Source organism: Hippocampus comes, unplaced genomic scaffold, assembly GCF_001891065.2.
Source record: "Hippocampus comes isolate QL1 unplaced genomic scaffold, H_comes_QL1_v1.1 scaffold155, whole genome shotgun sequence".
Classification (NCBI taxonomy): Eukaryota; Metazoa; Chordata; class Actinopteri; order Syngnathiformes; family Syngnathidae; genus Hippocampus; species Hippocampus comes.
The window spans coordinates 2,318,074-2,332,625 of NW_017804967.1; the positions used below are offsets into that span (position 1 = coordinate 2,318,074).

General features: G+C 43.5%; 2 protein-coding genes across 4 annotated transcripts in view; both read left to right on the top strand.

Moving 5' to 3' along the window:
- Nucleotides 1-4,651, top strand: part of dusp2 (dual specificity phosphatase 2) — a 5,847-nt gene extending 1,196 nt beyond the window's left edge. The window contains exons 1-5 of one of the 3 annotated variants that reach the window (XM_019888551.1): nucleotides 1,134-1,663; nucleotides 2,456-2,571; nucleotides 3,034-3,253; nucleotides 3,740-3,994; nucleotides 4,034-4,651. In XM_019888551.1, coding sequence (XP_019744110.1) covers nucleotides 1,273-1,663; nucleotides 2,456-2,571; nucleotides 3,034-3,253; nucleotides 3,740-3,957 — 945 coding nt within the window. In that variant the 5' untranslated portion in view covers nucleotides 1,134-1,272 and the 3' untranslated portion in view covers nucleotides 3,958-3,994; nucleotides 4,034-4,651. Of the gene's footprint in view, nucleotides 1-1,133; nucleotides 1,664-2,455; nucleotides 2,572-3,033; nucleotides 3,254-3,739 lie in introns of those variants that run through there. The other 2 variants (XM_019888542.1, XM_019888560.1) reach the window with 2 other exon arrangements.
- Nucleotides 4,652-9,710: 5,059 nt separating this feature from the next.
- On the top strand, nucleotides 9,711-14,333 carry adra2b (adrenoceptor alpha 2B). The gene is made up of 2 exons (XM_019888529.1): nucleotides 9,711-10,387; nucleotides 10,758-14,333. Exon 2 carries the CDS (start codon nucleotides 10,783-10,785, stop codon nucleotides 12,340-12,342), a length of 1,560 nt encoding a protein of 519 aa, XP_019744088.1. The 5' UTR covers nucleotides 9,711-10,387; nucleotides 10,758-10,782; the 3' UTR covers nucleotides 12,343-14,333.
- Nucleotides 14,334-14,552: the final 219 nt, after the last annotated feature.

Below are 14,552 nucleotides of genomic sequence, written 5' to 3' on the forward strand. Positions count from 1 at the left end.
GTTTGGGTGGGGGGGGGGGGCGGTATGTCTACTGCAAGGCGGTATGTCTACTGCAATGTTCCTGCTGTGGTTACAGCAAATGCATACTAAGCTCAGCTGACAAGCCATGACGGACAGTGTTTGCGTGGCCAGACATTGCAGCCTCAGCAGCAGGGGAAGCACATGACAAAAAGTGGGTGAGCTGAGTACTGCTGAGGAACTACCGGTCTGCCAGCTGGGAGGAAAAACGAGGAGGAAGGAAGTGGAAACATGAAGGCAGTGCGAGTCACTTGTGTGGCCTTTGAGGGAAGGCATGAGAGATAGGCAGGCAAAATAAGTTTCATGTGGGTAACAGATGGGAATTAAAGTGTGGTAGATAATGTAAATAGTAATTCTTTTTTTTTTACACCAAATTGATAAACAAATGGATTAAACACTGTACTTAACTGTGAATATTGGGAAAACTAAAGCACATAAAATTCAAATGTGTTGCTAGATACTGTAGATATTGGGGTGGCATGGCTCAGTGGTGTCGTCCTTTCCCAGCCCAGAGATTGCGGATTCTACCCCAGCTCTTCCAAACATGTCGAAATTTCCTTGAGCAAGATGCTGACTACACACCATTAATGGCATGTCTAAATTCAGAAGTAAAGACATTGATAACAATAAAGATAGTGTGATATTGTGCTGGAGTGAATTGGAATGTGTCAATATTTGTAATGGTATTTGTGTTTATGTAATGTTATTTTAATTGTGATTTAACAAAGCTGTTTTTTAAATAAAATCTGTAATCTACATGCCCCAGTACAATATACTAAAACATTGTGACGATGTTAGTTTCCGTTGGAGCATGTTGTTTTAATGACGTCTAGCCCTCAGCCAAACGTCATTCGACAGCAAACCACATACGTGATAACCTAAAACGGGCTTGGTTAAAAACAAGACGTGACGTCCATATTAGGACTGACAGGTAAAGTCTAGCCCTCAACCAAACGTCATTCGACAGCAAAACCACATACGAGATACTGTAACCTCACACGGGCTTGGTTAAAAACAAGACGTGACGTCCATATTAGGACTGACAGGTAAAGCCATATTTGGAAGTTCCGCCTACAAGTGCCGTCTCTGAATGGAAAACAAGGCGGGGCTTTCACTTTGTTATTAAGTGAAAATCGTTTGAAGTCACTCACTGGAAACTAGGGAACAAATGCTGTGATTGACTGCCTTTAGTTACCGCAGCGACGACTTTTCATAGATTTTTATAACAGTCGACTTAATTTACCTTTTCCGACCATGACGACAGCCGGCGAGCCCTTGGAAATCAACAGCCACGAGTTGGTTCACCTCCTTAGGGAGCGCACCTCCACCAGCTGCGTGGTCCTGGACTGCAGACCCTTCTTGGACTTTTCCCTGGCGCACGTCAGTGAGTCCCGCAACGTCAACTGGAACTCGATGCTGCGACGCAGGTCTAAGGGCGCCGAGGTGGCCCTGGACTGGCTCATCCCGGACAAGGAGCTGCTGGGGAGGCTGCGGCGCGGGGAGCTCAGCCCACCGGCGTCGGTGGTCGTGGTAGTGATGGATGAGGCCAGCCGCTCCGTGGACGAGCTCAAGGCGGAAAGCGTGGCTCACATGCTGCTCGCGGCCCTGCGAAACGAACTCAGCACGCAAATTTACTTCCTGCAAGGTGACAAGAATATTACTTGGAAATGAGCAGTTCACAGACTGCTGTTGGCTCAACGATTTATAAATGATGTAATTATTGGGACGCTCAAATAAATCCAAGTACTTCATTTTCTAAGAACAAAAGGTTTGTATTACAGCAGTACTCATAAACATTTTACACCATGTAGTGATGATTATAATAATAATAATAATAATAATAATAATAATAATAATGATAAACTGGCTCAAAGATTAAATGTAAATTTTGTGTAGTACTTCAAAGTTAAATACAACTGAATTATAGTTAACATGTGTATTCGAAGGGATGAAAAAAAGTGTAAAACACAGTATCATTATGCACAGTTTGAAAATTACCAATCTGGTTTCCGTATATATCTGAAAATGTAACTACTTATCTCATGAAAACGAAGCAGTCTAAATTTAGATTAATTTGGAATGCATTGTACTCAAACTGAACTGTGGTAAACAAATGTACTGTGCTAGATTGACTTTCACACACCACTAGAGAGACACACTTTGAGATCAATTGTATGACAGAAATTCCTAAAGTAAATATTTCATTCAAAAGAACAAAAAGCGTTTTTTTCAGTATGCAGCCCAACCTTGATTTAGAGAATCCCTTTCCTCCAAAAAAGGCTAATTTGTTTTTGTAACATGATTTTTTTTTTCTAAAAAGCTGACATTTTAATTTCTATGGCATTTAGGTCCTGGATGCCAAAAGTTTTGAGTATCCCTGTTTTTTTTTTAATCACAATCCCTTCCAGAGGATTTCAAACTGTAACCTCCTTTTTAGGTGGATTTCAAGCATTTTCAGAGGCCTGCCCAGAGCTATGTTACAGCAAAACACTCACCGCAGTTGAACCAGAGCCACCAATCAGCTTGGGCCGGAAGACACCTGCATACGATCAGGTGAGATAGCATATAATAAGGGGTGGGGGGGGGGGGGACATTATCCAGCCGAGTTGTGAACATCCATCCATCCATCCATTTTCTGATCCGCTTATCCTCACAAGGGTCGCGGGGGGGCGCTGGAGCCAATCCCAGCTGTCTTCGGGGCAGTTGGTGGGGTACACCCTGAAATGGTTGCCAGCCAATCATAGGACACACTTAGACGAACAACCATTTGCAGTCACACTCACACCTAAGGACAATTTAGAGTGTTCCACTGACCTGCCATGCATGTTATTGGAATGTGGGAGGGAACCGGAGTACCCGTAGAAAACCCACGCAGGCACGGGGAGAACATGCAAACTCCACACAGGAAGGCCAGAGCCGGAATTGAACCCTGTACCTCCGCACTGTGAGGCGGACGGACTAACGAGTCGATCACCGTGCCGCCCAGTTGTGAACATATATTTTTTTTAATTGCAGGACGGCCCAGTAGAGCTGTTGCCCTTCTTGTTTTTGGGCAGCGCCATACACGCGTCCCGCCAGGAGACCCTCGCATCAGCCGGCATCACAGCCGTGCTCAATGTGTCATCCTCATGTCCCAACTTCTTCGAGGGGGAGTTTCAGTACCTGCGCCTTACCGTGGAGGATAACCTGGCCGCGGACATCCGAGCCTGCTTCTCAACAGCCATCGCCTTTATTGGTTAGTAGCAAAGGGGAGCTTCTTCTTCAAAATCCGCTCAGCCATTTTGGTCAATATTTGCTTACTGAATTGTGCGCTCAAAACAAACAGGCAGACAGATTAGTGTGTTAGATATACAAGCAGTGGGGAATTTAAACTTTCACACTGACCTTGAATATAGCAAAATAAAAAAACACACTTGAGGGTTCAATGAAAATGTATTGTAAATAAAAGTGAAGTGAAATTTTGACAAATAAACCACCGGTGGCTTAGAAAAATGCATATGTTTGCAAATGTTGCCCAACAGCAGATGGGATTGTTTTTTTAGTATTTTTATAAGCACAGTCTACTAGCTGAACCCTCTACTATCCATTTTTCCTCAAGTGACGAATGCCTGTGGATGGGGGGAAAAAAAAAATCACATTTGAAAAATACCCGTTCATAACTTTCTCTTTGCGTTTACTGCAGAATTTCAGTTAAAAAAAAAAAAATTGTGCCCACCCACAGATGCTGTGAAGCAGAGCGGGGGCCGTGTGCTGGTGCACTGCCAGGCAGGCATCTCTCGCTCGGCCACCATCTGCCTGGCCTACCTCATGCACACTCGGCGAGTTCGTCTGGATGAGGCCTTCGACTTTGTGAAGCAGCGGCGTCAGGTCATTTCCCCTAACCTGGCTTTCCTGGGACAGCTGCTGCAGTTTGAGACGGACGTGCTGTGTCAGGGCTGACGTCATACGAGTCATAGAGTATATCAGATATGAAAGGCGTATCAAAAAAGTCCCAGGACTGCTAAAAAAATCTAATTGAAACTACAAGTTTTTCCCTTGGAAAATAATCACTTTGGAGTCATTTCCAGGAAGTGCCAGGAAGTGTAGGATGCTCAGGGTGGGTGAAGTAGCCTCAATTCATCTTGCTCTAACGCCCTCCCCATCTCATGCACTGAATGAAGCAAAGACTGCAATATCTACAAGGTATTTGTATGCCCACAGTGAAGGGGAAAACTTACAGTTTGTAGTTCAGGTTTGAAATCTATCTGAAACCAATGCCTGAACTTTTCTGACTCCCTACATCTATTTTTCTGCTGTTGGTGTAGAGCATGTTCGATGCAGTGGTGCTGGCGTCACTGCATAATCATATGAGACAACACTGTGTTGGCAAAGATTCACGTACACAATCTTTTTCATGTATTTCTACTGGATATGATAGGACAGTTTTTTTGACATGCCTGTCAGTAAATGCACTTTGTTCATGCAGAAAATGGCTGCTGATCATTTTTTAGTCCGAAAAACTGTGCTGGAGAACACATTCAGTCTTGTTTTTATTTGATGCATCGAATTTAAATAACAGTTGGCACTGTGAATACTGACTGACTGACTACATTTATGACATTCTAATAACAGGATTTTAAAATACTTTTTTGTACTTCTTGTGACTTGCTCATTTTTTATGGACGGAAGATACATTACATGTGGGGTGGGAGTAACTCATTGGTAGATACTTGGGCTTTAGGACCAAGGGTCATGGTCTAGGTACTGGACAAATAAATAACAACACAATATGGGCAGTGGTACCAATGAACAAAGTACTTTGTTACTGTACTTCATCTTATTTTTCAGGTATTTGTATTTAACTTGAGTATTTTATTTTTTTTACCTTTGCTCCCGACAGTTGAAAACAGCTACTGTACCTGTATGTTCTACTCCTTACTTTGTCAAAATATGCTGATTAATTTCATACATTTGCAGATGTTGACAAAAAAACAACCCCAAAAAGATTATCATAGAGAGGTAAAGTCAACTGCAACTGAAATCTTGATTGACTGGTTGAGACCTAGGGAGAAGAAAGATATTACCACACATTGGCCTTATTTAGAATCATTTGATTTTATCTGCTATCTCGGATGATATAAATTCAATCATTTCAATGCTTTCGTTTCCACACAACGTCCAAATAACCTTTACATAAATTGCACATGACAACCAATTTTGAATCTCTTAATCGCTATTAACGTTACAAAGGACAGGCTGGGATGCTGATTATGTCTAACAAGTAGAAAACTAATGTGATGTTCATATTAGTTTAAAGCTAAATAGCGACCTCTCGTGGTTGTACTGTAGTTTTAAACTCTTCTACAGTAATCCAGCAGATGTCCCCATCACACTGTTGATGAAACATGGTACTGTACCTACCTGAACTAAAACTAAATTGAAATGACGTTCATGCGAAATAAAGGCAACCACATTGCCCCATCTGCACATCTGAATAAGCAATTTCACGTTGCCCTTCATTTGTTTAGAATAAGGTCACGCTCACCTTCCTTTTCATTTGAGGGCGCATTAAATTTCTTCTGGGTCAGCCAGGCTATTAATGATACTAATAATAATAATTTAAAACGTATGTGATCCAATACGAAGGTAAAAAAATAACTGTTAACTATTTCAACTGTTAACTATTTCAAAACAGACACTTCCTATTTACATTCACTGGCAGCCCGACACGCACACACGGTTAGCAAAGTTCATCAGTGTTGATGGTTCAAACCCCGTTGTGGGAGTCGTCGTTGTGTCTGCATGACCCATAGTCAGAATTTCATGAAACAAAAAAACCTTCCTCAAAACACCCCATAATACAGGCAGGAATAAGTTTAAGTACAAAAAAAGCAAGGTTTTGATTTAAAAAAAAAAAAGAAAAACTTCAGTCGCTGATGGTGTAGTGGTACACTCGTCCGACTTGGGTACGGGCAGCGTGGGATCGGTTCCCACTCAGTGACGGTGTGCATGTGACTTTGTTGTTTGTCTCTGAAGGTGTCCTGCGACTGACTGGCGACCAGTTCAGGGTGTAGTGCGCCTTCCGCCCGAAGTCAGCTGGGATAGGCTCCAGCGACTCCCCGCGATCCTGTTCAGGATAAGCAGTGTTGAAAATGGATGGATGGCAGGTATCAAAAGCTTCCCCTAGATGTGGGTGTGGCCAAAGAGTGACCAGGTGATTTTGGCCACCACGTAGCCCCGCCCTTGTGTACACACACAGAGACGGTGTGCCACGGTGCATCATCTCTCCTAATACTTTAACGGGGGGGGGGCTTAACAGTGGGGTGACACTTCCCCAAATGAACGTCAATGTTGAACAGGCTTTTTACATGACAGAAAAACATTAGAGGTAGCACATTGTTTTGCTACCCCGTGTAGCTACACAGGAAGTGCCATTGCACACTGCTCAAGGAGTGTAAATGATTTTTTTCCACGCCGCATCCCCATGGTCAAATGCTTTGTCCTGTCAACTTTGAGGGAATGATGCTGCACACAATAGCAGCAAACTGAATCAAAGCAACAACTCAACAAAGATCCCAATCAAATGCTCTGTACGTGTGCATCATATTTGCCCTTCAGTGTGTTAGGATGAAAATGAACAACTTCACCGAGAAACTTCAGCACATTTTTCCTATGAATTTATTTTACTTTTCCGACAATGTATAAAAGCGTTCCCGTTGGATGTGCAGAAAGCATACTCTCCATGATGCATGAGAGTTCATGCATTTGTGGCCTTATACAACAGGCCCTTGAACTGCGTTGTATTGCGCACTGATGTGAGATGCTGGCGTCAGCGGCACACCCCTCTCTCTGCCCCTCTGTGCACAACACATTTTGCCGCTAACGGCAAATCCACCCATGAGAAGCAGACACACTGCTTGATTGGAGAGCACTCCAGTGCTTAAAAGCTTTATTTTGTTTCCCTTTATATTTAGACTATGTAGCGCGGATGGGAGCAAAATGTATCACCATTATAGGTGCCTGCTTCAAGCTGTAATTCCACAGGAGGACTCCTCTTTAATTAAATGAATAATGTGTGCGCGGCGGGCGCTTTACCAAACAAACAGGACCTCCTACCCACGGACCATTCATGAGGCCATGTGTTTGGATGCGTAGGCTGCCGAGTGTGTGCGTGCGTGTGTGTTTATGTCACGGAGGCCACCTACCCACTCTGGAACGGCACAACACAAACCCCGGCGCTGTTTCATTTTAGGGGCATGACGCAAGCAGACTATGCAATCAGGTACTTGACCTCGGCAAGAGCAGCACGCCACGAGGGGGGCATGAGAATTTTTTTACATGGGGAGGAACGTGGTGCAGGGTGCATAATGCAGAGGAATTCAAATGGAAGTCAAGTCATGATGAAAATGCATGAGTACAGAGAGCTACAAGGGCCTTACATGCTTCCGCGTTTGCAGCGATAAAAGGTTGGAGGTAACACGGCTCAATTACCTACATTGTTCTGCACTGAAATGGGGGAGTCAAATCGTGCACCTTATATTACAGTTTGCCCTAAAAATCCCCCATTGGCTTAATTATTCAATTCCAAGGTAACTCTTTCACTTTTCCAACAGTCAAAAGGGCAATAATATGTTCCCGAGCTGAAAAAGGCGAATGCTTTTGAGGGTACCACTGCAGTGATAATTGTTTCAAATATGGATCCCCTGTGGGCCATAATACAATATGAAAAAAATTGGGACAGGGAAAAATCTAAAATATTGAAAAATATTGATACAATGAAAGAAAGAAAAATGAGAATCTGTGGTACCGACTTTTAAGTTGTAATATCATCAATCGTCACTAGATGGCAGAAATGCATTAGTTGTGATTACACCCAGGTCTGATACTGCCTGATACTACAAAGTAAATAGGACTAATATTTTTTTTTTCCAGGACAAACATAGTACCTCAAAAATATTATCATTTTGAGTGAGTTGACTTTTATTTTAAAAAATGCCCAAATTGAGTTCTTGCACTTAATATTGGTTTCTTGTTCAGCAATTTTGTGCCATCTTTGAATGACTGTTTTTAGTTTGCACTGAAAAAAAAAATACATGATGTGTTTTTTTGTTCTTTACTTCAATCCCTTTGTTGTTGTGTAAGGAGAGTCGATCATAAACATGCAAATAAAAATATTGATAATAATGAAAATAATGCAACTAAACTTTCCTTGATTTTTTTTTTGCGCTGATTCCAAAATTCCCCTTGTTTTTCTCTAGAACACACACACACACACACACACACACACGCACATTTATATATCTACATTTCTAGATATAGATAGATATAGATAGATAGATATAGATATAGATATCATTTATTTATTTATTTAACAAGGGAGTAAACAGCATCAATATGTAACAGCTCAATTTCAATCTCTGCGTGTTTATATTGTCAAATGGTCACTTCTACAAGTTCTTAGCGAATCAAAATGTCTTATTATATGTGAGCTATTTTTAGAAAAAGCCCACAGGACCACTTACATGATGATCCTTGTGTGCTACCTGGTGCCTGCAGGTGACCCCTGACAAAAGGGCTAAGATTCTGTTCTCAAGTAACGGAGTGGAATAAATCTGTTTCACAACGTATACATGATGACTGTCAGTGTGATTACTTTGTCAAATATTGTTTTTAACCCCATATACTGTAGTTCACTGAAAGGGTCGTTCTTCAGAAAGGAGACTTTCTTTTGCTCCGAAGGTTGTGAAGGTTGTTAAGTTATGACTTTGCATCACAAGAATGCAATAAAAAGACTATTCATGAGAAATCACATGGAATAGTGCCCGGAGTCCTCAAATGTACAGGAAATGTGTATCTCTGAAAATACAGCGTACACTGAAAAAAATGCTGTGTTGAATCTATTCAATTTTCTTGCGTCTGGTGGTTGCACACAATAAAATCATCTGGATCCAGATAAATTGTTTTACGTAGAGGTATCGTCTACTTGATGAAATAAAATTGAGTACCGGTACATTCAACAGACCATTTTTTTCAGTGTAAAGAATAGGCCCCCTCCTTGATTGCTAGTAGATATGTAGTGGACCAAAATGGTTGAAAAGGGAATACAGCAAAGTGATAAAAACACATTGTTCCAACAGGACCTTTCATAAGCTTATCTGCGCAACGAAGACGAAGTTCAGTTGCTTCAAAAGAACAAACCCCTGAAGTGCTACTTTCTGGAAAAAGGGGATGTACTCGCTCTCAACAGACTTGGAGGCAACAGGAGAGAGCGAGATGAATGGATACTTGCTCAACAATAAGTAATAGATTATTGGTATTAAATAGATTTGGACTTACTTTTCTACTTACATAAATGCTGAAATAATTATAAGTATTACCGGTACTTATATTTAGCTTGGTAATGTTGGTGTTAGCGTAGACATGGACATAGCAATTCCATATACACTGATCAATGCTCATACGTCTTTCATATTTCCCTGCAATGTTATCACTTGCTTAAACGTACTTTATTTTTGACGGGGTCAACAGCATCCATTAACAGCTAATTGGCCTAAATGTCCTTTTCAATGGTCTCTGTGTGAAGTTTTGTGTGTGTGGGGGGGGGGTGGTGGGTGGGGGGATACAGTATCATCAGGGAACGAGTCAGGATCCCGTGACGCCCACAGCTCCACGGTGACGTCAGCGCCTCTAAAAAGACGCGCAAGAGGGAGCGAGAGAGATGGGAGGCAACCGGGCTCAGATCCACTTCTCGAGTGAAGATGCGCCTCAGAAATTGACGACGCGCGCCACAGGAGCCGCTCCATCGTGGAGTGAACTCGCGCTGGGTGTGGGAGGAAAAAGAAGAGGAGTGATGGGGACTAATTTGTATGACCTTTTGGTGGGATTTCACCAGTGATATTTGCGCATTTTGCGATTTCAGGCGCACGACTAGAAATCAAGTTCATGGACTAACTGGAAAACACTCATTCCTTTCTGCGCTTTTATTAGCGTGATCGTGTAAATAGTATAATGTTTCAGCTTTGTTTAGTTTTTCTTAAGTGTTGAGCTACCAAAAGAGTCTGCAACAAGGGCGCACGGAGATAATGTCACCATCACTTCAATTTTTTTGGTCTGAGAGTTGACTACCAGTACATATTTAATCAACTAAGTTAAATATTTTATGAGCTGGAGAAGTTTTACTTGCACGGGAGGGAGAAACGGTACGATGTGTGGGGGAGACAATCGGGATTTTATGGGTTCGGGGCTTTTTTAATTAAAAGGCGTTGATCCGTGTCCTGACGCAACAAGACCCACGCACGTTTTGTGATCTCACAATGGACTCGGAAGCCCCGTCGTGGAGGATGCGAGGGAGCTAACATTTGGAGATAAACAAGAGACGACAACAACAGAGGTAAACATTAACAGATTGCAATTGAAAATGCGAGTCAGCCAGGCAGAAACAGCTTTTACCCAATGAAAAGCATTCACCTCCAAAAAGTTATCCCCTGAATTTATCCTTTTAAAAACGTAGTATTAAGAAAGAGACATTAGTCACTGCTGAATAAAAATCGTGTGTCTTCAAGCATTATTTCTAATAGCATTTAGAAAAAAATATTAACAAGTAATTTGTAGTGTTAAAGAAGAGACATTAGTCATGGTTAGGGAAAAAAAAGCATTTGTATTTATTTGTATTAAATATAGAGCCTTGTTTTCATTGGCCAGCACTGATAGGCCAAAGGAGTCGTCTTAAATTCAAATGGGTGATGTATTTTTGTCCACAGAGACTCCAGGAGAAGAGACCGAAGGATGGCCTCTGCTCCGGAGGGCGGCTGCTCCCTGGAGCTTAGCAACTGGAACGCAAGCGGTGCCTCCATCCCCTGCAACCAGAGCGTCCTGAAACTGGCACCGTACTCGCCCGAAGCCACGGCGGCCTTTGCCACCGCCATAACCCTGATGGTGGTCTTCACCATTGTGGGGAACATCATGGTGATCATCGCCGTGCTGACCAGCCACTCCCTGCGAGGGCCGCAGAACCTTTTCCTCGTGTCACTGGCCGCGGCTGACATCTTGGTGGCCACGCTCATTATCCCCTTCTCTCTGGCCAATGAACTTCTGGGCTACTGGTACTTCAAGTCCCTGTGGTGTGAGATCTACTTGGCCCTGGATGTGCTCTTCTGCACCTCCTCCATTGTGCACCTGTGCGCTATCTCTCTGGACCGCTACCTGTCCATTTCCAGAGTCACCTACGGTCGCCAGCGGACTCCAAAACGCATCAAAGCTGCCATCGTGGTTGTGTGGCTCATTTCCTCCATCATCTCTTTCCCTCCGCTGCTGTCCCTCAACAAGACCGAGGTGGGCGACCTCACGAGTGAGAGGGGACCTCAGTGCGAGCTCAACGACGAGAAATGGTACATTCTTTACTCCACCATCGGCTCCTTCTTCGCCCCATGCCTCATCATGATCCTGGTTTATGTAAGAATCTACCAAATCGCCAAGCAGAGAACACGGTGCCCCCCGGGGGAGCCCCGTAAGGACGGAGTCGGCGCCGCCATGCCGAGTCAGCCCAAGCAGCAACTCCAAGCCAACGGTAGGGATGATGGTGAAAAAACATCTTCCCCCAAGAAAACATCCAACGCCAGACCCCCCACCCTCGCCATTACCCCGTCTCCTTCAGGGGGGCAGGAGGAACCAAATCAGGATCCCAACCCCAATAATCTGCAACCTCCACCTCCAACTCCAGCTCTGAGCCCAGTCACCAGCTCCGTAGACACCTCTGTGCATGCGGCCCCTGCCGTCCCTTCTGCGCCGCAACTGGCCCCAACCAAGCTTAAAGCGGGAGGAAACAAGTTCAAGCGGCAAACGAAAACCAAATCGGACAACAACAACGGTGACAGCTCCAGCACGGACAGCGAGGCCAGCAACGGAGGGCGCCGCGGCAGCGCCAGTATGCCGGGGTCCCCCGCAGGAGTGAGCATCCACTCCGCGGGTTCCATCAAGCGCTACAGGAACATGATCACCACTTCAAAGGGGTCGCGGCTGGTGCCGGGGAGGAAGTCCAAAATCGATAACAACCCCGGGGCGGCTCGGCGCAAAGCGATGGTCAACCGAGAGAAACGCTTCACCTTTGTCCTGGCCGTGGTCATCGGCGTCTTCGTGGTGTGCTGGTTCCCGTTTTTCTTCTCCTACTCTCTCAAGGCGGTATGCCCCATAACATGCGCCATCCCCGACCCACTCTTTAAGTTCTTCTTCTGGATTGGTTACTGCAACTCTTGTCTCAACCCGGTCATCTACACCATCTTCAACAAAGACTTCAGGAAGGCTTTCAAAAAGATTCTCTGCCAAAGTACCAAGGGTACTTTCTTTTAGCCCACAAAGTCTACGACTTGGCAACCATATTTGGAAACAAATGAAGCAGATAACACAGACATCTTTCAAAGGGCTGTATTATTAATTTTATGAGCCATGGACGTAAAAATTCCAAATTTCTTCAACACAGCCATTACTTAGCATTTTGGACTATGACATCTTGATTTGGAGACAATGGAGGTCTTTGACAGGATAGGTAAAGTCCAGACATGACTGTAGATGACACAGATAATATTGTGGACCAAAGCAAAACAAATTTACCAATTGACCACATTACACTGACTGAATGCTGGGAACACAGGGGCAAAAATCATGGCGGACACGCCAGATAAGGACGGCTGGGCTGGTCCACACACCAGGCATACAGTATGTGAAATGTGTGTAGGTGTGCATATATATATATATATATATATATATTATATATATATATATATAAATCTCTCTCTCTCACTCTCTACTAACTGTGAGGCAGGCAGGCTATTGAGGAAGGTAAACTGGTAAGCATGAAGAGGACTGACCTTAGATTCAATCAAGCCTGGGGCCCTTTTGTTTGTCAGCACAGAGCACAAGGAACACACAAGGTTAACGGCGATTTCTTGCAGTCTTAATCTGTCCGGCTGCAGGGCAAACATGTGTTCCCTGATTCCTATCCAAAAGAGCAACAACAAGAGGCATCGGAAGATCGAAAATGCGTAGATGGGTCCTTTTCAAATTAAAGGAACAGCAAGACGGTGGCTGGATACATGTCAGATGCCTTGGCTCTCAGCTGCCTGCGGGTCATTGTGGACACTCAGGTTGTGTGTGTGTGTGTGTGTGTGTGTGTGTGTATGTGTGTGTCTTTTGTCTTTAATTCAATTTTTGCATTTTCACGAGAGTCACGAGAGAAATATATACCACTAAAGCAATGAGCTTATCTGCTTTTCATGGACCAAGTGGAGCAATCTTGTTAACAAATAAGCCTCTCTAACGAGGTTATTCACACCATGACATGGGAGGTTCATACGCTGATTTATGTGCATTTCTTTTCAGCTTCTGCAGGCCATCAGTGATAAGTGAACGGGTACACACTGGAACAAATGATTAAGAGGACAGACACACAATGAACTGAGGTACATCACCCCACAACTAAGACTACTTGGGTGATTCGAAACCCCGTTTGCCTGAGTCACTCATTTCACCTGCTGTGAAGCGGTAAATACTTTTGTTTTCGTGAGGCCGCACGTTACCCCACGCTCGCTCTCATTTTTTTATGAAGAGGAGGTTTCGCTGTTTCTTTGACAAAATACATGTGTTTTATAGAGCACGCTGGCTTATTGACTCAATGGGACAAGGGCTGTCAGCGAGACGTTGTCGAATTCCGCTGACCTGTGTGTGTGTGTGTGTGTGTGTGTCTAAGTGTTTTCTCTCCTGATCTACAATTGTGAAGCATAGAGACACTGTGCTTGTCATGTGACTCCTTCTTCTGTATTTGTGAATATCAGACGAAGGTCAGACTATTGAGAGAGATATTTTAAAGTGTGCGTTTGATTGCATATTGACATGGCATCTTCCCTCTGACCACCCCGAAGGGATTTCAGTCTGTCACAGTGATATATGGCTCCCATGTTTTTTACCTAAGTCATATTTTCAGTGTGCGTGTGTGTGTGTGTGTTTGTGGGTGTGTGTGTCTTTGTGTGTGATGGGAGGTAACGATATAAGACTGTACTATTTATTTCAAACTACTGGGTCTTTTTTCTCTATTTATTGTTCCATTGAAGTGCTTTTGTTCTGAGGATCAAACAATATCATATGGCTCAGAGGGTAAAAATATTGTATTACTTCTCAACACGAGCCTTATCGATTTCAAACATTAAACTGTGGCTTTTGTGTGATGGTGTCAGAGTACATGTAAAAACTATGGACCGCCACATGCATAAAATGCCCCATTCATGAGCATCTATGTTCATTTTTAATAGAGATAAGCACATTTGTCCGAAATAGGTGCAAAAAAATGAAATAAATCAGCAACAGCAACTGTTGCTTTATGAGGATTTCTAATCCCAAAACTTTGATGAAAATCACCCGGAACAAGAGCTGTGTCCAATTAAACATTTGTGAGTTGTAATCTTTCCAAAACTCAAATAACTGTTGAGATCATACCTTCATGGCTGCTTGTGTATAAAAAGGAGTCGCCGCACACCTGCTCCATTCTTTGCTTTTTGTGGTGAAGT

Bases quoted from the DNA above. Each gene is read 5' to 3' on its own strand.
- adra2b (XM_019888529.1), top strand. From the start codon at position 10,783: ATGGCCTCTGCTCCGGAGGGCGGCTGCTCCCTGGAGCTTAGCAACTGG.